A 27,810-nucleotide genomic window follows, 5' to 3' on the forward strand; every position below is an offset into this window, starting at 1 on the left:
ATCTTTTGGTCTAAAGCTTATTTGATTTCATTGTTGAGGCATTCTTTACTTTCTGAACTGTACTTGATACCCCATGTAAAGAAGTCCTTCTGCTCTGGTTGATGCGAACATGAACTCTGAGAATTGTTTTGACTATTCCTCTTCAGAGGCTTTTTCTCCAGACTTGATAGTTTTTCACATGCACATTCAAATCATTATTCAGCTGAAACCTTAAAACAGAAATAAAACTTCCTTCTGTTTGTTCTACAGATTCTAGCTGCTTTGGTGTTTCCCTAACTGGAAACTTTTAGACCATTGGTTTAATTCTATGAGAATGTTGGGCTCTGACTGAGTTCTACTTTCCCCTTCTTATCATCCTCAAAACTAGAGGCAATGAGCTGGGAGCACTGGTAGAGCTCACTTTATGCTCTTTTTCTTGATGATCTTTGTCCTGAGAGGACTGTTTAAATGTCTAAAAATCATTGTTTCTACGGTTATTTAAGTTAGAAGAGTATTTGTTTACTGTTATATAAGACATCCCTGCCTTATAGAAAATTTCGTTGAAGTTTGGTAAATCTGTAGTTGTCCTTTTAGACTTCGATACTTGTAGGACTTTTTCGGGAATATATTACCAAACGTTTTAATATATTGAAGATAGTGGTGACAAATACTAGCTTTTTGTGTTTATTTGGAAGAAAGTACTGTCAATTCTTTCCTCTTTTGTGTACTAAAAGGAGATCATGATTCTTAGTTTGACATAGATAGTTAATTCCTATATTGGTAAGCATATATGCTGGGTATGGATTGAAACCCTAGGCCATGAAATATTTGAAATTATCCCCAAAGAAAGAAACAAACAGTGAACAAGATTTTCTTTCATACTAAAAGTGGTAGTTCTCCAAAGTGAAGATTATTCTTGTATCTGGTAAATTTACAGATTAAATATTAATTTTATTGTTAAGATCAAAGAATTCAGTTCTAGTATTTTCTGTATAATTAGGTTATGTTGTTAAAGGTGTGTATGGCATTAAGGTATTAAAATTACTTTGCTTGATCTTAGATTTTAGACATCTTTTGATGAAACCAGTCTAATTTGAAGGTACTCTGGACTTTAACATAAACATTTAAGAAGGAAAGTACTCTCTATAAGTAATGACTGAAATTTTGCACTATTGTACATTGAATTCAGAGTCATCATGAATACTATATTAATGTTAAGGCAGGTATTATTTTCAAATTTACTAATATTATTAAACGATAATATTAAGAAAGGATTAATGTTTAGGTGATGCATAATAATGCTTTTTTCTTTTTGTGACAACCAAGAAAACTTAAGTTGGAGCCAAATGTGTGTGTCACTTAACAATTCTTAGACATCCAGTTTATTGGTAATTTTTTCCTTTTGAATTACCTATCCCCTTGTTTAATGATAAGGATTTGCATTTTTTTAAAAAGCCCATTCTTTCTTTTCTTTTTTTTTTTTTTTAGATGTTGATAGACCTTTATTTTATTCATTTATTCACATGTGGTGCTGAGAATCGAACCCAGTGCCTCACACATGCCAGCAAACGCTCTACCACTGAGCCACAACCCTAGCCCGGATTTGCATTTTTGTAGCAAATATACTTAGGGTTAAGAAACCTTTCTCTCTTACTATATTTGAGAGATGGACTCAATTTTCAAGGTACATAAGATTGCCACATAGTAAGGTATCTTCAAGTATTTCATCCAAATATGTATAATGTAAGATGGTAAAAAATGAGTAAAAATACCACTTCCACTGACTTTATTATCAGACATATAAAAAAAGAACCAGAAGATAGGTAATCATCTCCTGAATTCTTTTAAATATTGAAGTCTAATAATGTTAGTTTTTTAATGATTTGTTTTCCTTAAAAATGGTTCTTCCCTTTTTAACAGTTTGGTTTTTAGAGGTAATCATGTGTATGTATGTCTGTGTTTGTTAGTTTTACTAATACTGGTTTCCCCTCCTTTTGAATTATAAATTAGATGGTTTTGTTGTCCTCTCCTAAAGTATATTGCACATGATACTAAATAATGGCTCTAAGTTTGAATATAAGTATTAGTCATTAGCAACATTATTGGTTCAGTTGGTATAAATACTATTTCCTTAGGGTAAATGTTTTGCTTAAATTTAGTTGCAAGACATTTGCCGTGAAAATATATCTTTATAAATTCTTCGTAGACACCATCTTTGAGTCTTTCATTGTTTGATTTTCAATATACGTTTCTGCTTCAGTGATTTTTGTACCTGACGTGGACTGTGCCTAGTCACTTTAGATTTATTTATCTCTGTCTAGGTTAAGAAATGGGCCCCATTATTGTTTTTGCCAATGTGAAAAAAGTGAATTCTATTGGAATATGCATGAATTGGGAAGACTAAAGGACCAAAGCATCCGTAAAAGTTGGCATTTGTTTTTCAGTGGAGTAAAATTTAATAGACTGTTGAATTAGTTTGCATCTCTCAATTATCATAAAATATATAATGCAGTCCCATTTTATGGCACAGAAATAAACCTCATGAGTGGCATGAATCAGTAATGGTATAACTTACATTTCTTTCTTATCCAAATATGTAAGCTTTGGGGGAAATATGTAGCATGCCTGAATCTAAATTAATTGAATATTTCTGAGACTAACCAAAGAATACTTAAAAGAAAAAAATGCATTAGTTGATGAGTGAGCTTTTTTTACCCACTTAATTTTTTATTTACTTTTAAGTTTCTTCCTTCACAATGATGTTTGGTGGACAGTTGTAATTAAAGAAAGTAGGTGTGGGAGGGGAGAGTTTTTCATAATGTAATAATTTCTGTCTCAAAGTATGTCTGCCAGTTTTAGCCCTAAATGGCTAGGAGGAAAGATAGAGTATATGATAATGACTTTTTGTTTTTGTTTTCTTTCTCATGTTTTTGTGTATCATATTGGATAGTTTTGCTACTGTTCATATATTTTCATGTTAGTAATTTTGATGGCTTTTGGATAATTCCACTCTAGAGGGAGAACTGGTGGGCGGTCCTTCCTGTGACACGACCCTTGAGTGACAGTTCTATTTGATTGCCTCCAGTACTGTGAGGAAAGGACACGACTCTATGGTGAGGACTGATGGACATACATTATCTGAGAAAAGAAACTACCAGGTAAGGCCATTCTTTTTTCCCTTTTTTCTATTTGTCATATAGCATTGAACTGTTTTAGTATGTTATAGTTAATTGGAACCAATAAATTCCAAAGAATACACCTTAATTTGGAAAATTTGGGTTATGATTTTAAAGATATGTATTAGATTTGACAGTTGAAATAGTTGGGAACATTTTTCAAATAAAGCATGTTCATAATGTATTTATTGTCACAATAAATTTTCTGATATATGTCAAGACAGATTATCTGATACACAGTTTATGACTTTGTGGTTGGACCCAGGTAATAGTTCATGAAACAAAGTGTTGATTGCTTTTACACATATTGCTGAAAGACTAAAACCTATGTCTTGGTTATATTTTGCATAACAGACTCATAAAAATATAGACAGAATTGAATAGAATGTAAAAGAAATAGAAATGAGGCACCCAGGTTATTTAAAGATCCAGATTCTATTAAATTTGTATTAGTTGGCTGTTCTTACAATGCCAGATTCTTGTTTTCTCATTTAATAGGTTGGTTAATAGTATCAATCCCTTATATAGTTTGTAGGGATGCCAAAAAGATAGTTGAAATGTAACATTCCTATTTCTTTCTGAGCTTTTTAAAGAAGGTGAATTTTAGTACTGGGGATGTAGCTTATTGGTAGATCACTTATCTAACATGCGTGAAACCCTGGATTTAATCCCCAGCACTGTAAAGGAAAAGAAGGTGAATTTTAAAGATAATGCTATTAAACAGTGATTTTTGTAAATGAAACATTTGACTAATTTTTTAAAGGAAACCTGCTTTATTCACTTGATAGTGACCCCTTCTTAAATCTTATAGTAATCTAGAATAGAAATAGTTTAAATCTCATAGAAATGCACCTCTAAGGCTTCCTGCACAGACATGTGTCCAGCCTTTCTCCCTGACCCACCAGTTTCATTTGCTCTAGTTTGTCAAGGTAACTAGTGTGATAACAGTTACCTTGACAAACTTTGGGTACTGTTCATGATAAAAAGATACTTTGTCTAAATTAATCTTTATTTAGAGTTTCATCTAACTTGATGTGTGAAGTTTCTTGCCAGACCTTTATGCTTTTAATAAGCCAGAGTAATCTGGAGCTATGTTGAATCATTTCTCCCAATAACCATTTTTTCTGATTTGTCCTGTAGACTTGATGTATATAGAATTTGCTAATTATTTGTACTTGGTGTAGCTCTTCCTGCCTTACAACCACGTCCACCAATCTTGACCCGTAAGATTTTGGTTGATCATATTTCTTGGACTTTTACATCTCTTGGTAGGTTCTGCTAAATTATTTTCAGAATATTGAGATTGTAGGTTAGGTGGCATTTTAGTGCTCATTATCCAGTTTGTAAAGTGTGAGTAGAGAACTTTTTGGTTATGATTATACAGTATAGTTAATTTGCCTCAGGAACCATATTCACATAGAATTCCAAAAATTCTGCTTAATAAAGGAGTAAAACAAAATTGTGCTTTACATATGAAGAGATTTGCTCATTCTTAGCTCATACCACACTAAAAATACCCTATTATTCCAGTCACCTTATTCACAAATGCTAATAGGATTTGCACCTACCTGGAAATGCATTCTTGGTTATGGTTTTGCTGGCTCAGTTTTTTTTTTTTTTTCTTTTTTCCTTTGTTCTTACATATTGATGCTTAATGCCTGTTGAAATATCCTTGAAAACTATTGTTTACATTGGCATTGTAAAATTATTTTATTTTTGAAGCTTCCTCTGAAAAGAACATGTATAGAAATATAATTTCCTGTCTAGTTTAAGAGCATATGGAATAGTCAAAGGAGTATTAAATAAAATTACTAAAATAACATTTATATTTATGTTAATAAGTTAGTTTGTATATTCTGAGATGAAACTCATTTAGGTTTTTAAAAACCTTGTTAAAGAAATTTTATTATTTTTTCATGGGTAAAGTAGAATTTCTTTATATCCATATTTATTACTATTTTAATTTGAGGACTTTTTTGCTTTTGGAAAGTTCTTGATTCTTATCTTTATTCAAGCATCCTGATAGCATACTAACATTCCACAGTTTAATAAGGATAGTATTTCTCCAGTTCTCATTTCCTTATGAACCTGATTAAAGCCTTAGAAATGTAGTTTAGGAAGGTACATTACATTCCTTCAGCTGTGTGCTAAAAGTGATTTTTAGATTGGGCTTGGTTAAAGTATTGATTTTTATAATGGCATCTACTTTGTATAGTTTCTTTTTTACTAGAAACTTAAGCCCAGTTAGACATTCAGAGTTTGAATATAGTACTTGAAATTTATTTGCATAGATACATTGGTATATTAGTTCAGGTAAGACAATTTATTTAAATGGTTTGCAGTTCATTCATTTTAGAAGAATTAGCAGACTTTCTTCATGGAAGTGCAATGTCAGGGTTTTGCAAGAATTTTCTTACCTTCCTCTAATTTACACTCAAAATATCCGAGATAGGAGCATACACAAATTTTCATCATCTTAATTACTAGTTTAATTTACCAGTGACTTTTCCTTTCTTGTTCAAGCTTCTAAACATTATACATAGTCTTTCTACAGTCTTATCTACCGTGTGTTTTTCACCTTTCCAGTGCCTCTTCTGTTATTCCCTATAGTGAGCTTTTCCATTTAGTAACGCATAACTACTTTTAGTATCCCCGATGTCACTTTACACCTGCAAGGCTTTACTTATATTGTCTCCTTTCATTTAATGTGTCACCTTTATTCACCTTTCTTCACGATTCAAGAATTTGGTTTGAATTTTTCCAGAAGTTGTCCTACCATTGGTGCAATGCTCCTTCCACTTTTTCCATAAACTTTCTGCATACTTCTGGTTTAGTGTTTACCATAATACATTGCAGTTATCTGTTTGTTCTTGTTTTCCTATAGACCTGTGTGTCCCAAACTGAAGGCACTAGCCACAACTGGTTACTTATATTTAAGTTTATAAATTAAATATTAAAATTGTATTTTGTCAGTCATATGGGCCTGATTTCAAATGTTCAAAAGCTATATGCTGTTGATAGTTACCATATTTGAATAGTGCAGATAGAATGTTTCTGTCACTGCAGAAAATTTCATTAGACATTGCTGCAGTTTCAAACTTCCTGAACACTAAAACTATCTACTTTGGTATTGCCAGTGCCTGGCATGGTACCTCCTATAAAGATAAGGGTTCAATGCCAATTAAATAAAACAGTGAAAGAACAGAAATGAAGAAATAGGGAAATATGCTAGGTAGCCTACTACTGATACTGCCAAGATTTTTAGATGTTACTCTGAATGGAGCTTTTCAATATGAGCTAATTTCCTCTTTTAATTTTTAAAATCATCTAATTAATAGATACTCATTGCAAAATTGTTGACAAAAATATTAAAATATAATGTGGAAATTAACCTTCACATCTTTACTCTTTATAGTTTGGAGTATATATTTTCTGATCCTTGCTAGTAAATGAGATGTGATTCGTTGTCTTTGCTTTTAACAAATATGTATTTTACAGCTTGCTCATTTATACTTATGGAGATATTTCCATGTCCCATCTCTTCCTCTGCCTTCTTTCCTAGAAGTAGTCATTAATTTGAATTTTGTGTTCTATTAGTCTTAATTTCATATTATTACATAATGTGTTTCCATGAGTACAGGTGCATCCTCCTTTATGTGTGACTATTTTTTTGAAAGTGGTGCCCTATATTCCTTTGTTTTGAATGGGAAAAAAAATAATGACTTTCCAGACACCCAAAATCCTGAACAATTTCCCTGATATCAGTTTAACACTTAACATATCTGACAGTTCACCAAGGACTTCTGCATAATATAAAGCATTTAAAATACAAGTTAAGCCAATTGCAGTGGTGCATACCTGTACACTGTAAAAAAAATGTAATTATAACCAGGTGTGGTGGCACACTCCTGTAATTCCAGTGAATCAGAAGACTGAGGCAGGATTACAAATTCAAGACTAGCCTCAGGAATTTAGCTACAGCCTGTCTCAAAAAGGGTTGGGAATGTAGTGTAGTAGTAGAGCACTCCTGGATTCAATCCCCAGTACCCTCTGCTCTCCAAAAAAGTAAGTGTAAACAAACAATGAGTATGCCTTTTCATTTTTGGTAAGTTACACATTATTGCAAGTTTTTGTCTCTTTGCAGTTTAGGATGTATCTTAAAACTGATAGCTTTGTGGCATAGTTAACTCTGTGGATACCTTCTAGTATGAATAAAAACAGCACTAGCATCAAAGCTAGTGACATGGTATATTAAAGATACATAATTTAATGAAACAAAAACAAGGGGAATATTGTGTAAACGAATATAGTTGAAGATTTGTTAGGGTAAATCTGTTGCCCAGAGAAAAAAATGAGGGCAGTTTTAGTCATTATTGTTGTTTGGTGTTGGATGAAAGTGAACAAAAGTGAGCTGATGAAGAAATGATATAAAAAATAAGTACCTGGTTCAGTGAACTGGTTCACAGTTTTCTCTGCTCCTGAAAGTCTTGAAAACAAATGACTTCACTTAATGTCTGTAGCCAGAAATAGTGCAAAGGGTCAGAAAAAAATTAACATGTATGACTTCATGTTTTGTTCACTTATAATTACATTTTTAAATGTGATGCTTCTGTTCATGTTATGATCATGTTAGTAGCAGCATAAGTCATTTGACTCCATGACCTAAGTATTTTTTTAATTAAATTTGATATTTTATTTGGCATTCCTGGCTCCTCTTTTTCCAGTTTTTCTAGCCAGTATAGACTTACCAAGTTAAATGAATTCCCAGGTTCCCCATTGCTTGGCTCATTGCTACATGATGGTTGTAGCTTTTCTTTGAATGTGTTATATGTTATGGCACTTTCTTCCTTATCTTCTGAAATCATTAAATGAATTGACTTTTTTTTTTAATCTGAAAAGCAAGTTTCAAGACTCTTGGTTTATGAAACCATTAGTGTATTGGTAATTTTTTATACTTTTTCTAGGCTGAAAGTAATTTTGCCGAGTATTTAAAAACAAGTCAGAGGGCTGGGGATATAGCTCAGTTGGTAGAGTGCTTACCTTGCAAGCACAAGCCCTGGGTTCAATCCCCCAGCACTGCACGTTAAAAAAAAAAAAAAAAAAATACACACAAAACAAAACAAAAAAACCTAAGTCACTTAAGGTAGAAGTTTGATAGTACCCATGTGTATTCATTGTGATGTTCCTTTGGGGAATTTAGGCCCTAGGCTTTCTATATGAAATAGTTTTCTTTCAGAAAAATAATTTACATGCAATTAATTTGTTTCATTTATGAACATAAAGTATATTTGTCATTAAATTGAAAGTTAACACATTAGTACGAATATTTCTGTGAACCAGAGAAAATGTAGAAGCAAAGAGTTATTCAGTAGGCCTTGCATGTATTCTGGGGTGGTAGCAGTTAAGATGACAGCTTAGATGTTTTTGTTAATTTTTCTAAATTCCCACATAAATAGAACAGGTTGAAAGCAAAACCAAAAGTTGTGAACATTTTTTAAATAAAATTGATGACACGGGATCCCCAGAGACCTAAACATATAAACAGAAGAGAACTAATAAAAAGACCTATATTTATCAGTTTTTCTGGATTTAAAAAAAAAGAAAAAAGTAGAGGGAAGCCTTGAGATGTCTAATGGACCTAAGACTGGGAGCGCCCAAAGTAACCAGTAGGTATCTGCTGATAAACCACTTTGAAATTGGGATAGATTTTGTCAACTTATTAGATGAGTATAAAGGACCCATAGAAAAGCTAGAATGACTGGAGCAGCCTAGCTGCCGGAACAAGTGATAAACCAGTGCTTCCTCCTATGGCCCTGCTGAGGAGATACTCATAATAGAGAAGGACATGCAGTCAGAGATACTGAAAAGAAAAGGGCCAGATAAAAATGGGAAAGGGGAACAGTAAAAAAAAAAAAAAAAAAACCTCAGAAACCTAGCCATCATGTTTTCAAAACTACATGAAAACAACAGAAGAGGGAACTTCATGAAGTTAGAGAAATAATAATATATGAAACAAAGCCTCATTTTAAAATTTCAAGAGTATTAAATCCACAAGGGGTCTTCTAGGAATGTTTGGGAATGTTTATGTTGATCTGATACTTGAAAATACCAGGATTTAAATTGGTGTGTTTTTAGACATTTTTTTCCTATAGAAATTAAGTAAATAAAGGTGTTTTTTTATGTAGTCTTTTGAAAGATTTTTCATATTTCTTTTCCACATTTAAATTTAATCTATCTGAAATTGATTTTTGCATATGGTATGAGATAAGAATCCAGTTTTTTCCCTTCTGTACCTAGATAATCAATTATGAGCATCATATATTGATTTGTTCCTCCTTCCTTAACTCATCAGCAGTGCTAGCTTTCTAGCTGTTTTGTAAACTCTTTCTTTAAAATAAATTCATGGGTTTGTTTCTTCTATTCTATTACTTTGATGTATTAGTCTATGCCTGTACCATGCTTTTTAAACTACAGACTTTCGTTAAATTTTGATGTCTCTCTGTTAATCCTTGTCTTCACGAATGTCTTGACTTTTCTTGACCTTTTGCTCTGACAGATTTAGAATACTATTGAAAAAAAAGACTACCCTCCAAAAAAAAAGTATTGAGTTTATAAGTGAAATTCCATTGGCTTTATTTTTATTGGGAAAGAATTGATAAGTTCATGATATTCTTTCTATTCATGAATTCATTTATTGAGGTCGTCTATATTTTATCTTGAATTTTTATGTTTTTAATAATAAACTTGTAAATCTCCAGTCATTTTTGTTGCTTTTTTGGTTGTAAAGGTATTTTTTAAGATTATATTTTATAGGTGTTCCTGTTAAATTGTAATGAAAGTTACTTTCTAAATTGAATTTTGTAACCATCAATGTTGCTTAACTTTTTTATTCTTTTAATTTATAGGTTTTTTTTGTATTTTCATGTAAATAAACATATCATTTGAAAATGACAGTTTTGGAACTTCCTTTGTAATTTTTATGACTTGCATTCCTTTTCTGAATTCATTAGTATCTTTGATACAATGTTGAAAAGTATTAGTAGTAGTATTTCTCTTATTACTTATCTTATAGGGAAATTTTAAGTTGTCACCATTAAATATGTTTGATATAGGAATTTTTGTAGATATATCTTATTAGGGTAAAGAAATTGTTCATAATGCTACATTCTTGTATGTTTGTATTTTCACTGCAGAACTTTTTTCATTTTTTAAAATTGTTTATTGTGTGCCTTTCCCCTTTTTTTTTTATCAGTGTTGGTAGAGATTAATCAACTTCCATAAGAATCAAATTTTAGCTTCATGTAGTTACATTTAAATTTTATTTTTGTTTAGTATTCATCAGTGCTTTTTAATGCTTTCCTTTTGTGTAGGGTTTGTTTTCCTGCTGTTAAATCCTAAGTGTTTAATTTTCCAAATGTAAATCAAGTTTTTCTTGCCTTTCTGTTGCTGCTTTCTCATGTAATCCCATTGTGATTAGAGAATGTGGTTAGTATAATACCAGTTATTTGTGTATGTAATTAAAATGTCTGGGTGCTGAATATTATTTCCTTCCTTCCAGGCTCAGCAATACATTTAAAAAGAAAGATGTCATCTCTAGTGAATTTTCACTGTCTTTTTCACTACTGTATCCCTATCTGAGAATAATTTGCTGGCATTCAGTAAATATTTGTTGGTTGGATAAATCAGTATTTTGTGGGGCATTTTAAATTGTTCTTGAGCATTTTAATAATCTAATCTGTTACCAAAAAACATAAATATATATAAATTTTCTAGGTCTCTGAAACTTCACTTTCTAAGGGAAATATTTTCTGCTTAGATCTCTGTTCACACATTCTCATGGTTCATTGTAGTTTTGTGGGCACTGATGGTGTTATTTCTGCTCTTCATTGTTATCTATAATTAAATAGATTTGGTGGTTTTTTTTCTTCCTTTCCTTTCTCTCTTTTTCCTTTTTTATTTCTTCCCTCCCTTACCCTGCCTACTTTCTTTCCTTACTTCCCTGTCTTTTTCCTTTCTTCCCTTCTTTATGGTATCATTTTCCTTCTAGGTAAAGTACTAAAAAATTTTTTCTAATTCTAGTGATAAATTCTTTTAGGGTTTGTATGTTTGAAAAAGTGTCCCCATTTATAAGAATATTTTTGCTGCTTAAGTAATTCAGAATTGATAATTTTTCTTTTGGAACTTTAAAGATGTGCTCCACTATCTTCTGACTTAAATTTCTAACAAAAAAAATTGCTGTCATTTTTATCTCTAGTTTTCTGTACATAATGTATCATTTTGTCATTGGCTACAATTAAGATTTGCTTAAAAATTTTAAATTTAAAAATTAAAATGTGATAATGAATCTTTGATTTGATGTATAGTTTTGATTATGTTGTATCTTGGCATAATTTTCTTCACGACTATAGTGTATGGGGTTTGTGGTGCTTTTCAAAATTCTGTCTTCATAATTTTTATCAAATTTGAAGGATTTTTTGTCCTTTATTTCTTTAAATATTTTTTCTGTACTTGCTGTCCTATGGGGATTCCAGATTAGATTGCCCTGAAGTTGTCCCCCATCTTACTGTCACTGTTTTTTTCCCTCTATATATTTTATTTAGGGTAGTCTTTTATTACTATGTTGTCAGTTCTCTAAGCTGTTTTTCAGTATGCTAGTCATTCTGCCTTCTTTTGTATCCAAAATGTAATTAAAACTTTTGATGTCATTTGTGTCATTTCTATCACAAGAGACTGTCTTTTTCTATTGATTGTTGGATTTTTATTATTTTTTTTCCTCCCTATTAGCGGTTATATTTTATTGCTTCTTTGCATGACTGGTTATTTTTGCTTGAGTACGAGTCCTTGGTAACTTTTTTCTGTTGATTGTATTTTGTACTTTCGTTACAATTCTTTAGATTTCTTTGAGTTGCAGTTAAGTTACTTAAAAACCATTTGATCCTTTTGAGACTTCCTTTTTCAAAAAGTTGTATTAAACAACCAGAGTAGTTTTAAATTTAGGACCAGTTTTCTGCCAGATACAGACCTAGTACTTTTCTAAGTACTTTATCCAATACCCAGTGAATTATAATATTTTTTCTATTCTAGTTGGTAGTAACTTAAATAATTTCCAGCTCTGTGTTAGCCTTGAGGATTGATTCCTCTGTTTTTTTGAGGTGGCTCTTTTCCCAGCCTGAAATAATTCCCTTACAATGCTTGTACTGAGCAGTACTAGGTCAAGATCCAGAGACCCTCTCCAAATCTCTAGAGCTCTTTGTCTGGAACTCTCTTCTGATTCTCTAGCCAGCTTACTCTAGCTGCCTTGGACTACCCAGACTTTCAGCTCCACTTCTTCATTTTGTAGAAATTTTTGTACTCCACCCTACCCGGGCTCTTTCTCCCTTCATGTAGCCTGAAAACTCTTTCAGCCTGTAAGCAAGGACTCCCTTTGATTCTTTCATATCTGAAAGCCAGTATTTAGTATGCTTTTTTCCCTCTTGGGGGAAGGGTGTTCTACTATAGTCTATCTTAGTTAGATGTGGAAGTCACTTTGTTTTATAAAATTATAAGATGAGAAGATGAATGAAAATCATTCCCAATAAAGAGAAAAAAACTTTTGTATCAGTATTTAGTCAAGGCTTGGATGTTTTCTGTTGTGGTATGTAATATACAAAAATATCAGACCTGATCTTAGCACCAAAGTCGTTTGGAAAGAAATGAAACCGTATAGATCAATAAATAAATTTTGAGTCATAATAGAATCATCATAGCCTTGATTTCATTTAGTATAAAGCAAAAAATTAGACCATTTATTTTAATTTAAGATTTCCTCAAATCAATAGGCTCATAAATTCAGTGGTCAAAACATTGGACCATGTCCCTTGAATCCCTTCCTTCAAAATTCCCTCACATCTGTAGGCCCATAAATTCAATGATCATTCATCTTCTCAGCTGAGATAATAATTTATTAATTAGCATTCCTTATTAAAAAAATCTGAGTTGTACAGCATAGAATAGGATATTATCTCTTTATTGTTTAATCTAGCTCAGTAAATTGAAGACTGTAGTAAAACGCTAATGAAAATATTTTTTCAAGGGGATAAAAAAAAGTAAGGATCTTTCTTATTTAGGGCCAGTTGCTAAGACAGAGTGCGTGTGGCTTATGAAATTTTAAACCCTTTCTGTCAGGATAAATGTACTACGATAAAGCTAAGAAAATGTGATTAATAGAGTCAAGACCCCTGAATTCTGGTCATTGTTCTCACCTTCTAACCTATACCACTTAGGGCCAGTTATATATAGTCTTTGCAACTGTGTTCTTAATTAGGAGAGTGAGATCTTTTAAAGATGATTTATTTACTTTCTAACAATATTTCAGTTAAAAAATATAGAAGGAATGAGGACAATAGAAAATCACCATTAGAATACCGTAGTAATAGGTGCTGCAAGCAGTATCCATGAATGAATGCTGTAATTATTGGGCAAAAATATAAGGACAAATGTTTGCATGCTTTCAGAGTACTTCTCCAAAACATTATTTTAAAAGAGAAAAAATAGCAATGCTGAGAAAACTAGCAGATGTATCACCTTAACTAAGATCCAGGTTAACATCACCTGTAACAAAAAATGTTCATATCATGTGCTCACATATTGGAATATATGCATCGTATATGATGCATGTAAGAAGGGCATATTGCCTGTGTGATGATGTGGCATTCAAAATAGATAACTTCAGTCTGGTTATGGGAAAACATCAGACAAACCAAAATTGGGGGACATTCTACAATGTATTTGACATGACATCAATGTTGTGAAAGACAAGGAAGGACTGGGTTAAAGTCTCAGGTTGAAGAAGACAAAGGAAACACACTAAATATAAGTGGTTGGTGGAAGTGCTGATTTTAAAACACAGGGAAATTCTTACTGAGATTCCCCAGTACCTGAAGTGAGTGAGGTAGGGAAACCGTGTGGGTATATCTAGGGGAAGAATACTTCTAGAGGATACAGCAAATGCAAAGATCTGGAGACGGGAATATGCCTCTTGTGTTTGAGGACCAACAAGGAAGCCAGTGTAGTGGGAGCACTGTAAGAGAAGGGGAGAATGGTAACAAAGGAGATTAGAGGTAACAAAGGGTAAGGTCACTAAGGTCTTGGAGGTGTTGGTCATGGTGCAGGAAGCCATTGTAAGTCTGTTTTTGCCTCTGTTCCCTTTTATTTATGATGTTTCACTGTTCTGAACACCAAATGGATAAAGTATATCAAAGTCTAAAGTGTAATATTTAGCATCTAGCACTTTAGGTAGTAGATGCTCAATAAATGTTTTTGAGAATTGATTTATATGGTAAGATGTTTAGACATGTTTTAAAAGAAAGTCCCATGTTTCCTTGCTGAAAATACTTTTCATCTTTGACTGCTTCACACATAACCAGGATTCTGATACATCTGTGCATTTTTAAAGTATAAACATTTAAAAATAATTTGTCACTTTTATCAGTAATATCTATTGAGTTGATATTGTCTTGAAATAGCTGAAATAAGCATCTATTTTATTAGTTTTAGTATTTATAATAGGATTCATTTTTCTCTGAATCAAAATATTCACTTTTTATATAATTAAACAAAGATTATGTTTTTATAATTGATTAGGATTTGGGGATGTAGCTCAGTGGTAAAGCACCTTTCTATCAGGTGCACGGCCCTGGATTTGATCCCCAACACTGCCACAGAGAGAGAGAACAGATTGGATATTTCATTCAAATCCTATGTATAGATTGTTTAAAAGTCTTTCTTTGGCTTTTTATCACTTAATTTTATTAAAGTGCCCCTCTAATGGAATGGTCTTTGTTTTTATCAGTATAGAACACTTAGATTAACTTCTTCCCAAGAAATTTACTTTTATAAAAAGTCACCTCTATTTTTTAAAAGTTTACACGTCCATTTTTAGGAAACACATCCCATGTGGTCCAGCTTTCTGCTGGATGGTGGTGTTAAGATGTATGAGAATCTTAGCTTTAATGTTGAGTACTTAGGAAAACAAGAGACTATTTTATTTAAAGATTGAATAGGCAGAGTATTTGAACAACTGTCTTAACACATTTTCATGATGGCCAGGTAAGCCCAGCCTTGCATTTTGAAAAAGTGTGCAAGTTTATAGAGAGAGCTACCTTTTTTTTTTTTTTTTAAATTAGTATTTTGAATTGGTCTGAAAGATGATTCTGGGGTTGGGTATTAATGAGAGGTGAACAGGGAGTCATAATGTTGAAACTGGACATTCAGATCTTTATAGCATGATTTCCTTATTTTTCAAAGAGCAGAAGAATCCCATCGTTTATCATGTTCTGGTTGGACTCCTTTCTTATCGTTTGCTGGAGTTTGAACTTCAGAGCTATGGTGTCAACCCTGCTGTAATATCTCAGGGGAGCTCCTAGTGTGGGGCTGGTGCCATGGCTCACCCTCCAACCTTTCCTTCTTCACTTCAGCCTCCAGCTCTGAGCTTTCCAATCCCCAGAGTAGCAAATGTTGAAAGAAGTTGCACAGGTAAGTATGTGGCGGGGAAAAGCTGGGGGAAACAATGCTACTGTTGTCAGTATTTGAGGGTGGATGTTGGGCCATTTGACCAATGAGCCATTTTATTAGTTTAGAAATTTGTTTCTTATAAATTATTTTCTTAATAAAACTGTCTCATAAATTATATTATAAAATTCTAGTGTTCTAAGAAATAGTTTTAATTTTTGTTTGTTAGATAAGTAATAGGAAAAAACCTTAACTGAGTAAACCGTTGATATTTAATGCAGAAAAAGGTTTTTAGATTTAAAAAAAAATTCTCAAAGTAGTATAGCATAACGAGAAAACTTGTGTTCAGAAAAGCAGCTTAGAAAAGTAGCTGGGCATAAATCCATAGACTGCAATTCTGTTTTATGAAACATGGTCTCAGAAGGTAGCAAGTTTTAGTTTCCTTCTACTAACTTTGAACATGCTATGTTCTTTTTGAAGGTCTTAGGTAACTATGTTTTTAAATCTCTACAGGAATAGACATTTCAGACATCTTTTCCTTTTTAAGTCTTGACAGAATGACCAGGGCATTTTTAGCAGTCTCTAGGCCTGAAGTTAACCAAAATTAATATAGATGCAGCGAAGACACAGTATCTGGTTCACACAGTTCAGTGACTACCTATTGAATGAATATGATCACATTCACCAAATCCTCTGTGTATGTGTGTGTTTGAGAGAGACAGAGAGAAAAGTGGGGGGGATGCCAACACTTCTGGCATTTATTGATTTTCTGCCTAATACAAAAAAACTAGCATTACAGATTTTTTTCCCTGAAGTCATAATTTTTAAAAATAATTTTGTAGAAATGCAGTAGACTGGGTCTTTACTATCTTACTTATTGTTACTACGTTTGAGACTTTTCTCAGACAACTTTTGAAAATTTGAGTTTTTAGCTCTCTCAGATCTATTCCATATAATTCATATTCATGATTTGTAGATTTTGTTCATATAGGAAGGCATTTGGATTTAAACACAGATAAAACAGATCATTAATATGGCCTGTGGTTGCTAAGATTTCTTCAGAGTGTGCATGAGGTTGGAACTCCAAGTATGTAGCATTTTGAATCTAGAAACAGGTCCTTAAAAGATAGAATTCTCAATAATTTGTCTCCTTTTCTTTTTTTTTTGTGGTGCTGAGGATTGAACCCAGGGCCTCATGCTTTGCTAGGCAAGCACTCTGCCCACTGAGCTATATCCCCAGCCCATTGTCTCCCTTTTTCTACTCTTATATTCTGGACTTTTAAATTTTACTGAGAACCTTGTAAAAATAAATATATTCCTCAGCAAAACGAACCACAGATCCTTTTTTTTTTTTTTAAATCTATATATTTCTAAATCCCTTCTCTACTTTTTTTTTTTTTTTTAAACTGATCCTTCTTTTAAGGATTGGTTTAAAAATATGCACATCATTAGAATATTTCCTTTATGCTTAGAGGATTTGTTTATATTTTAAACTTACAGATTTTCGGTTACATGTCCTTCTACTTGTGTTTAATTTTGCATTTTAATATTTAAGAAGAAAATACTACATTAATTTTAGTCTCCAGTATGTGAGTTTTCAACTCTTGTTTCTGTTTAAAATAAACACTAGTTTTAGTTGATTATTTATTTGGTATATGATTATGTATATTTTTCCTGTGGATTAGCACTTTTTGATGATTATAGCTTTGGTGTTATAATGGTGTTCTTACCTTTTAAAGCTTGTATATTGGTTGATTCAAATTTGATTCTAAATAAGGCTTACTGGTATAGAAGATTTTAAGATTTTGGAGAAACCACAAAATCTGTATATTCAAGTTGAAGCATGTATAGCAAACCCCCTCTAGATCAAAACCAGATTGACAGGGAGCATTTATAGACATTTTGGTAACATGGTTCAGAGAATTTTTGGATTTGGGGGGTGCATATTAAGGGATATGAAGCACATAGTTTGAGGGAGTATAATTTGAGCAAGCAACTTCAGACATCAGATTGCAGTTTTTGAATTAGGAAGAGTGATGTCTCTTTTATCTTTCTGTCTCCCTCGCCCTCTCCTGTCTCTCTGACACAGGCCACCGCGTTTTCTTGGATGAGCCTTCCAGAAATGTATAAAATATTTCTGTAACCCTTGGAGAGGACTCTGCCAGGATACTTACCTACTCTCCAAAGTAATGATTGTGTTTTTCCTAAGTCATGTTTCCTGTATGTCTATTTGTTACCTACTTTCTATATTCATGATGGCTTTTATTGCTTATTTATTGGGCATTCTGCATTTTCTCTAACAATGGTGTGCATTATTTTTATTCATTTTTATGCTGTTCAATTTGGTGAACTTAAAAATTCTAGATTTTAAAATGTCTTCTTTTCTTGATCCATCCTAAGCAGTCATGAACTATTCACTATACATTTATCATATTAGAAATATTAGTCTTCACAGTATTCAGGAAGACTTTGAGTAATATGCTTCTTATGTGAAAAGAGAGAAATCATTTGTTCTTTTCCTAAAAATTTTCATGTGTTAAGATCTTTGGGGCTGGGGAGATAGCTCAGCTGGTAGAGTGCTTGCCTTGCAAGCACAAGGCCCTGAGTTCGATCCCCAGTACCAAGAAAAAAAAACAAACAAAAAAAAAACAAACACAAACAAGATCTTTGTTCTCTGGGAAGCTAGAATTTCTCTTTTTCGTTTCTTTTTCTTTTTTCTTTTTTTTTTTTTTTTGGTACTCTTCATTGCCTTTTTCTCCTTTTTTAAATCCATTTATTTTTTTTCCCCCTTTTTTGTTAAAGTTTCTTTCAGGGAAGAATTATTTATAATATGTTAAATCAGAATAGGCAGCTCAAAATTCTACTACAAAGTTAAAAATTTCTACAATTTTCAGGTCATAGCAGTATATGATTTGATATAGGCATATTCTAGTTCCATACAATTTGGGCAAAAGTGAAAATAATAGATTATCTTTAAATATTATGGCTCATGATTAGTTCCAAATGTTAGTTGATTACCTCTTGGTAAAGTCAAATAAATGTTATTACATTGGCTGTGATTTTTAATTATTTTCTGCTTATTTTGTAGACAAGAGAACTTGTGCACGTATGATTAGAAAATATTGATGTTGAATATGGAATTGGGAGGGACAGTAAAAAGTTAAATTCTATATTAGTAACCAGAATAAGTTACTAAAATCTCCATTAGGAAAACATTTCTCCCCTCTTCTCAGGCCATTTATAACTTGCAGTTTGCACTCTATTCTTTATAATGCAAAAGTTGAGCACAAACTCTTGTAGCTTAAAGGGAAAAATTTGGTGCCTCTGAAGAAGTAGAAAGTCTTAATACAGGTGTTTTCACTGTTGTTAGAAAATTGATTTTACAATGGGATTCCTGTTAGCAGTAAAACTTCTTCCTACATTAGAGAAATAAACCATAAGGAAAAGTTGTTATTGGGGATATTGTTCTTTTTTATAGAAATATCTAGTTTCTAGATGTATCTGACATATTTAATGATTTACATTAATAACTTCATAATGAAATTTAGAATTTGGTTATAATCATCCTAATCCCTTGGAGGATTAAATTATGCTCACTATATTTAGAAAGTACTTAAAAGTGTTAGTTCATTTGGAATGTGGAAACAGGATATATATATAATTTTTTATTTTCACTTACCTGAAGCTTTCCTTGGACAATAATGACCGTTTTTCTTTCTTTCTTTTTTTTTTTTTTTGAGATGCCAGGACTTGGACCCAGGGCTTCACACATGCTAAGCATGGACTATACCACCAAGCTAAACCTTACTCAGTCTAGTAATTACATTTTAGCTTATGTAATAGGATCCTTTCTTTTAAACATAATTTTATTCTAAAATTTCTCTAAAATAGATATGATCAGTCTTGCAGAGACTTTTGTCATAAATACTTATAATCAGTCAATCAGTCCATTCTCTATTATATGTCTTATTGACAAACACACAAATAGTTGATTGTGGCATATCCTACTTACCATTGTTTACAACAAAATAAGTTAATTTATGTATTTATTATCAGATATATAAAATCTTGGGCAAGTTATCTAACTTATCTGGTTCTTAGTTTTCTCAGCTACAAAGTAGGTATAATAATTGTTCTTCTTACCTCATAGCATTATGATAATTACATGAATAAAATTTAAAGCATTTGGAATATTGTCTGGCCTATGGCCAGTAAAAGTAGTTTTTATTTTTGTATAATTATAGTTATGATAAAGTATTTTCAATGACTGTGTAAAACAGGAGTTCTGACTTAGTGTGCAAGTTTCAAAGAAGAAGAGAGAAGGGCATTTGAAGTAGAAGTATCACTGTATGCAAACGCCCTGATGTGAAAAGGAACTTTTGTCCAGGTGTGTGACAAAAGATCAGTGATTTCAGGGGACCTGTGAAGAGAGATTATAGAGCCTTGGAAGGCTTGTTGATTTGGGAAAGCTGTTGGGGAATTTTGATCAGAAGATCCATGAAGATAAGAAAATTTTACTTTAAAGAACAAAAAAGAGTTAGATGATGTGGGAGAGTAGATGTAAGAGGAATAAAGAATAGATTAATAAAGACCTAATTGACCCTGTCTCAAGATTTAAAAAAAAAATTCAAAAGGACTGGGGACGTGGCTCAGTGGTTAAAACCGCACCCCGGGTTCAATTCCTGGTACCAATTTAAAAAACTAAAAATAAGAAACACCTATTTGTAGCCTGTTGGGATGGCATGTGCTAGTAAATGACAAATAGAAAAAGCTACAGATAATTTGAATGAATAGAATTTTATCAACTGGGTTAATTGTTGAAGATTATAGAGGTTGCATTAAAGAGTTAGTAGAGAAGTCTGTTTGTCATTTAGATTTTTTTTTTTTTTTGTGGTGTTGGGGATCGAACCCAGGGCCTTGTGCTTGCAAGGCAGGCACTCTACCAACTGAGCTATATCCCCAGCCCCTGTCATTTAGATTTTTGCACTTGGTTTCCTGTTCTCTTGCCCTCTTAACCTAGTAGTGAGGTTCTGTCTACTTTTCCTTATCTAATACTTTCCTTCTAGACACATTTGTGTTGACCTTATTGAAAGTTTTGTTTTGTGACTTTACTTCTGAGTTCTTGCATATACTTTCTCTTACACCAAAGTATGCTCCCTTCTCCCACTTCACACTTTTTAAAAAATCAATAAAGCCTTGTCCAAACATAACTTCTTTTATAATGCAACTTTTCTATTTTCCTCAGTTAAATGTTTGGGTTCTCAAAGCACTGATACACATTTTTTCATATTATAATTGGTTATTTATGGGTTTGTCTCCTACCTAGCCTGTACTTGTTCAAGACTGGACCTGTTATTTATTTAGCCTTTGACTTCATTAGCACAAATTTTCACAAAATCTATGTAGTCAACCCTTTATAATGTTTAGTGAAATATGAAAGGACATTAAGTCAGGAGGCTAAAAAAATACTAGTCCAGAACTTAGATGAAGATAGGAGGAATGACAAGAAAAAGACAAATGTGGCATCTATGAAAAAAGAATACTACTTGGTGGATATACAGAACAAAATAGAAGAAAGTAACTCAGCAAATTAGTTTTAAATGTTATGAGAGTTTACTAAATTATACTAAGTAGGAACGCTTATTAGCAGCACCTTAAAATATGCTGCTAAAACCTTAAGTTTAGACTGGGAAGTTTGAAATCAGCCTATATTTGCTATCAAGAAAGGATCACTCTGCCATGGGTTGAGTTTCCAGGGAATAGGATTTCATGCCTACCCCAACATTTTTATAGTGTTTTAGCTAACAAGTAAGATTTCAGGGAAAGTTCCTCTCCAGAGGCCTTGCAGAAGGATCTTTATGTTTAATACTGTCCTTCCTTGAATATAGTCTATCTTTATATATTCGCATATGTATTTTCAAGTTACATTTATAAAGTGTCCTAGTTTTATATCCCTGACCATATAAAAAGTTCCAGGCTTTTCTTCTCATTTCTTCTTTTCCTGTATCAGGGTCCACTTTATCTTCTCTGAAGTTTTTGACTAGAATATCTGAAGTTTCGTGTTTGGCAGTTTTTTTTTTTTTTTTTTTTTTTTTTTTTTCCTTTCCTGTGATTATTCCAGTTTACTGCATTTGACTTTGAAATACTATTTTTAAATGTTAAGAATACTGTAACTTAGAAATTTTTAACTAGTGTAAACTAAATAATGAGATAGGGGTATACTGGGAAATTTCAGCCAATTTAGTGCTTTTATTTTGCTTTCCAGCATAATTGTCTCTCCACTGTCAGAGGCCAGCTCTTTTTGTGGAGTCAACCTGGTAGAGAGGATTAGTGAAGCTAACTTGTCTGTGTGCTTTTTAGAATTTGCTGCTTAGTTCTTGTAGAATCTTGATTAAATGTTTTAGATCTGTGTTCAAAAAGGTTTAGGAGAGATTGCTTTTTGATATATACATTTATCATTCTTTCTTGGTGCAGTCTCAATTTGTGCCATTTCATGTCCTTATAATCCGGTGTGAGAGTTAAGAGAAGTAGTCAACAGGGTAGATACAAGTCTTTGAGAGGTCATTTGTTTGAAAACTGACAAACTGTACATAGAAACAATTCTAAAAAGTTTTGTATCTAGTTGAAGAGAAAGTATGATTTAATTTTAACTAGTTTTTAAATTTCCATTTAACACATCAACTTTTGTACATGGTATAGCTAGTAATTTCAACATAGTATTGACATTCCCTTTGAAATCAATAGAAATTGATTTCTAGATATCCAACTTTATTCTTTTTCATTAGGAAAATGTGAATACCGTACCCTTTTATTTGCTACATTCGTTCATTTAAGTTGGCTCTTCTTCAAAGTGTATCCTTTATCAAGCTACTTCTTACCACCTCTACTACTGCCTCTATAATCCAAGTCTTCATCCTCCTAGCCCATTTTCTTGCTTCCAGTCTTTTTCCCTCTTTAGTCCATTCCTCATGGTGTAACTAGAATCATTTCTTTTTTAAAACATACTCCCAATTATGTCACTCTTAAACAGCCCCCAGATATGTCTTCTGATTTTCTGTCTCACACAGTAAAATCCAAAGTTCCTCAGACCTGCAAGGAATTACATTATCTGGTCCTTACTAGTATCTGGCTTAATTTTCTGCCATTCACCATTACTAAGTTCATGCTGTTTGAGTCATACCCCTAAGGGTCTGAATTGAATATTCTTTCTGCAAGTATTTGCCTGATAGTTCCTTTAGTTTTCAGCTTGTTTTCTTTCTAGTTTCACCATCCCTGGCTATTGTAAAATATCTTCCTACTCTTTTACAAAGAATCATTCTATGTAGAGTGAAGGATAGCTCTTTAAAATTAAATAAATCTAACTTTATTAAAAACTTGTCATTTTTATTTTTTTCTCTCTAATTTTTCCATAGATCAGAAATCTTTGTCTTATCCCAGCACCCATCCCTGGTCTGGGCCTCACGTTTGGGAAGCATTTTATTCTTATCTCTCCTTTTGTTTCTGAAGACATGTAAGAATAATTGGCTTTCTCACTTATATGTAAATTCTGTATTGAAGCACACAAAACAAAAATGAATTTCTGCATTTTCTCTCTCCCTCTCATTCCTTCCTTTCTCTCCTGAGAGCTTTCCTTCTCTCTGCTCAAAAAGTCCCATATCAATAGAAGAGGAACATTTCTGTATTTTCCTTTGAGACATTTCATCTTGCACAATATTAAGCGTAAAGTTTTTCTATACAACTACTTTAAATTTTGGAATTCTAGGCGTCTATAATTATTTTTAATGGTAAATGTTGTATAAACATTGTCAAAAGAAGAATATACTTTGTATCCATTTGAACTAATTTATATGTCTAAAATTTGATGAGATATGCCCTAGTATTCATCTGAAATTTTATTGTATGATGTATATTTTGTGCCATTTTCCCATGTTTGTTCTTTATTAGAATTAGAGCTCAGTGGTCCTACAAAGAGAATCAAATGTATTCTTGGTGTTTGCAAAACAAACTCTTAAATTTCATGTGTGTTGAGTTTTAATTTGCAAACTATGGTGTGATTTTTCCTTTTGCTACTGTTTCTTTTCTGAGTTAAACACAAAGACCACCCCTCCCTCACCCCAGTACTTAGGAGGTTTGTTAGCCATGTGGGATTCTAGTCTGAAATTACCTTTGAATTATAGTATAGTTATCTTGAGATTCACCAGAGTCCTCTGCCAAAAGTTTAAGTACTTATATTCTAGTGAATTAATAGATCCTTTAAAATATCTATATTTCACACCTAAAAAGATTAATAGTCCCCAAATGTATAGCAATGATAATGCTTAAGTTGTCTTTAGATTGCTGTTCATCTGTACCTCAATAGCTTTTTCTGAGACCTCATTAGGAAAGATAGTTAAATAATTGAGTTTCCTACAAATTTAACAGGGGACTTGAAATATAAAGCAATTATTAAATAGCATGGATAATTTCAACAAAGTTGCACATAAAATTTGGTCTTTAGTCTGCAGTATGTCAGTTCACCATGTCTACTGGTAAATAATAGTGACTAGAGTGTTTCATTTTGAAATAAGACATAAAAGAAATTTTTTGTTTCTTATTTGTAATTGAAGAAGATACTCTTATCACAATGAGTGTTTAAGAATATCAAATTTGAGGTGAGTTTTCCTTCAAGTTTGTTCTTTTGAAAAGATGTAGTCACCTTTTTATTCGAGTCTTTAGGAATTTTCTTCATTACTGGCATTTCGGTTTACTCTGAGCTTCAAAGTACTATTGGAGAGAAGAAACATTGACTTTAGAATTAATTTACCTCAGTTGGTTGATAGTTTTGGAAACATCATAGGGGTCATCTTATAAAATAAATAAATAAATAAAAATTAGCACAGATTTTAGTAATTTTGGTGTGGACTCAAAATTGCTAGTGTTGGATGTTGTAAGATTTAAAAAACAGGAGTAAGCAGTGAAAAAGAGACCATAAATTTATACCAGTATGTTCAATGAAAAATTGCCCTGCTGTTTATGGGTGGGTACTTATGACTCGAGATAAAATTCTAGTATACCACTACATGCTGATTAAAAAAAAAAGTCTCAATAAATTTGGACTGCAAGGAGAGATAATATGCTCTAGAAAACAAATAATTTTAGTAGTAGATAGTAATGAGACACTAATGTTGAAAGATGCATGTGAAGAATTTGAATTGAAACTTTTTTTTTAAGAAAAATCTATGGGAAATTATATTTGAGGTTATTTTTCAAGAGTGATATTTAGTTCCTTAAAAGTAAGCAGAACTATTGCATGACATGGGCTTTAAGATTCATCTTGTACTTTGGGGGCCTAAAACTAAATGTCTAATGCTGTATTGTTATAGTCAAACTTAGGACTTCATCATGAGCCCTGTTAGCCCTTAGTTGTTCTACTTCTGGATCTCAACAGTACTCTTCGTTTGAAAGGTAAAAGCTGGGCATTTTTCAAAATACTATTCTTGATAAAAGTAATATTTTTGTTTAGGTGACAAACAGCATGTTTGGTGCTTCAAGAAAGAAGTTTGTAGAGGGGGTCGACAGTGACTACCATGACGAAAACATGTACTACAGCCAGTCTTCTATGTTCCCCCATCGGTCAGAAAAAGATGTAAGTTCATCAGTTACATTGTCTTTACTCAGCAGTGTTTGTTTCTGGGTTCCTGCAAAGCAACACTGTAAACTGCAGGATTCTATGTAGTTGAGTGAGTATGTGTTAGATCCAGTGCTAGGCTTTGGAGATACAAAGAACTTTGATTCTAACTGGGAAACATATTGCCCTATGGTTCTTAACTTGGGATATTATTGTATCCTGGTAGGAAGCACTCAGACTTGGAGTCAACATTGTATGACTTTTAGATCATCTGTGTTTTTTGTTTGTTTAACATGGGAAGTAACTTTTATATGCACACATGGAGAACAGATTTACATAGATTCATAAGATATAATGGAGAGCGTCAATGACATTTTATCCTTATTGTCTAATTTTCTGCATTTAATCTTATACCTCAAGTAGAGAGTATTTTTTCTCTCTTTATCCTGGGGGATACTATAGGAAAAAATATTTGACACACTGTATTTAGCATTTGGTAGATGATTAAGAGGGATAATCCCATTACAGGGTTTAGAATACAATCAAATCATAATTAGCAAATTTGTAAAAATTTTAAAAATAAATTTAGTCATTCAAATTACATTAAGCCATTTAAAATTATATTTTATACACTTAGTCATGCTAGTTGCATTCTTCTTGCACTTTTTACCTGTCCAGCTTTTTTCCTCTTTAAAACTTTACATATTTGATGTTCCTAATTTTCTTTCTATATAATAGTCCCCTCTATTAATCTAATGAGATTTTTACTAGTTTAAAGCACTTATAATGTTCTAAGGTATGTAACAAATACCCTCATTTTTCTTCAAAATCAATTATTAGTATACCACTTCATGTCATTTTAGAATTTCACAAATTAGCTTGACCTAGGTTTAGATAGGATTTTAGTTTTTATTTTTTCCCATTTGGATATTTTCCCCTTAGTTTTCCAAAATTAAAATTTTCAAATAAAAACAATCAGTTGCTTTATTAGGACTCTTTAAATTATGTGTTTGGCTTGGTTAATAATTAATGTGCACTTTAATAGCTTATGGAAGAATGTCATCTGTTTCTGCTCTCTTACTTATCGTAGCTATTTGATGTAAATTATATTTGAATTATTATTTACACATGTCCATGTTTAAGCATTAACTTTGTAGATTAAAAATTGGGGAAGTATATTTGGTAGAATTACAGAAACTGTAAAACTATGACTATGTGTATCATTGTGATGATTTAGTGAGATTTAAATTTGATAGAAAAATGGTAGTGAAATTCTACCAATTAATGAAAAGCATTTATTTTAAATTAGGAAGATATGAAGTTTTCAAACTGAAATCTAAAATGGAGCATGTGTAGAAGATAAATTTCAAAGAAATACCTGTCTTCTAGAAAGCAGAAACACTGCAATTGTCTGAGTTTTAAAATCAGAATTAGTATGTACATTCACATCCATAACCAAATATTTTTGGTTATCATTCCAATCTAGTTGATTGTCACAGAAGTGACACAGTTATTTTATCTATGAAACTTTTGTTTTTTAACCTTAATAGTAAGATCCTATGACATACCAATTAAGAACTTGAATTTTAAAGCAGTACATGTTTGATTCCTGATTGCCTGTTAACAAGAATTTCTTCAAGCATCAGTTTCCTCTTCTGTAAAGTGGTGATAACAATATAGTAGATACCTCATAAATTGCTGCTGTTACTGTTACTTTTTTCTTATTGTGAAAGACAGAGAGACTATACAAATTTTTAAAAATACAGATGGGGAGAAGAATGAAAAATCTTACCAGGAATAATTTCTAGAAGTCTAATTTTATACTTCAAATATCTTCATTAAAATTTTTATGATTTTTTAAAATTTCCAGATCATACATTTTCCACCAGAAATTTTGTACTAATTTTTACTCTTATTACCACTGTCCATTCCTTTAATATCAACTGTTACCTTTTCTTTGCTAATAGGTAGAAAAAGTTTATTGTTTTAATGTAGATTATAACATCACTAATTTTACACACACAAACACACACAGTTGTGTCTTTTCCTTATTATTTCTTTCTGTGTGGATTACTATTTTTTGTGCCATTTACTGTTTCTCTATTGATAATGAATCTCATTATTTTCCACATATTAATATGGTAAATAACCTCATCATTTGATACAAAATTATTTTTCTCAATTTTTCACTTTATGGTATTTATAGTATTTAAATATTTTTTTTCATTTTAATTAAATGTGATCCTTCAATCTTTTTTGCTCATTTTTCTTCTTTTAAATTAAATTTATGCTTTAACTGATACATAGATTAAGTCTGATTAAACATGTGTCTCCTTAATTATTATTTCTTTATGAGATTATAGGATTTTCTAAAATGGTTTGTTTTTGAAATACTTAGAATGACCTTTAGTATCTTTTTCTAATACTTTAAAAAAATTCTTCATCTGAAACTTATGTCCTTTAGAAATATATTTTGGTTTAAGGAGTGCATTGTAAGATACCAGATATTTTTTTCCTAGTGCAGTTATCCAGTTGTCTCAGCACTATTTATGCTTTCTA

General features: G+C 32.0%; 1 protein-coding gene across 7 annotated transcripts in view; it reads left to right on the top strand.

Moving 5' to 3' along the window:
* The window catches only part of CNOT2 (CCR4-NOT transcription complex subunit 2), a 98,341-nt gene that overhangs the window by 30,198 nt on the left and 40,333 nt on the right, over positions 1-27,810 (top strand). For 2 of the 7 annotated variants that reach the window (XM_079142395.1, XM_079142399.1), the window contains exons 2-3: positions 3,065-3,137; positions 25,147-25,269. In XM_079142395.1, the coding sequence (XP_078998521.1) occupies positions 3,065-3,137; positions 25,147-25,269 (196 nt within the window). Of the gene's footprint in view, positions 1-2,994; positions 3,138-15,610; positions 15,669-17,733; positions 17,831-25,146; positions 25,270-27,810 lie in introns of those variants that run through there. The other 5 variants (XM_079142397.1, XM_079142396.1, XM_079142398.1 and 2 more) reach the window with 5 other exon arrangements.

The sequence above is a fragment of the Sciurus vulgaris genome, assembly GCF_902686455.1.
Source record: "Sciurus vulgaris genome assembly, chromosome: 5".
NCBI lineage: Eukaryota > Metazoa > Chordata > Mammalia > Rodentia > Sciuridae > Sciurus > Sciurus vulgaris.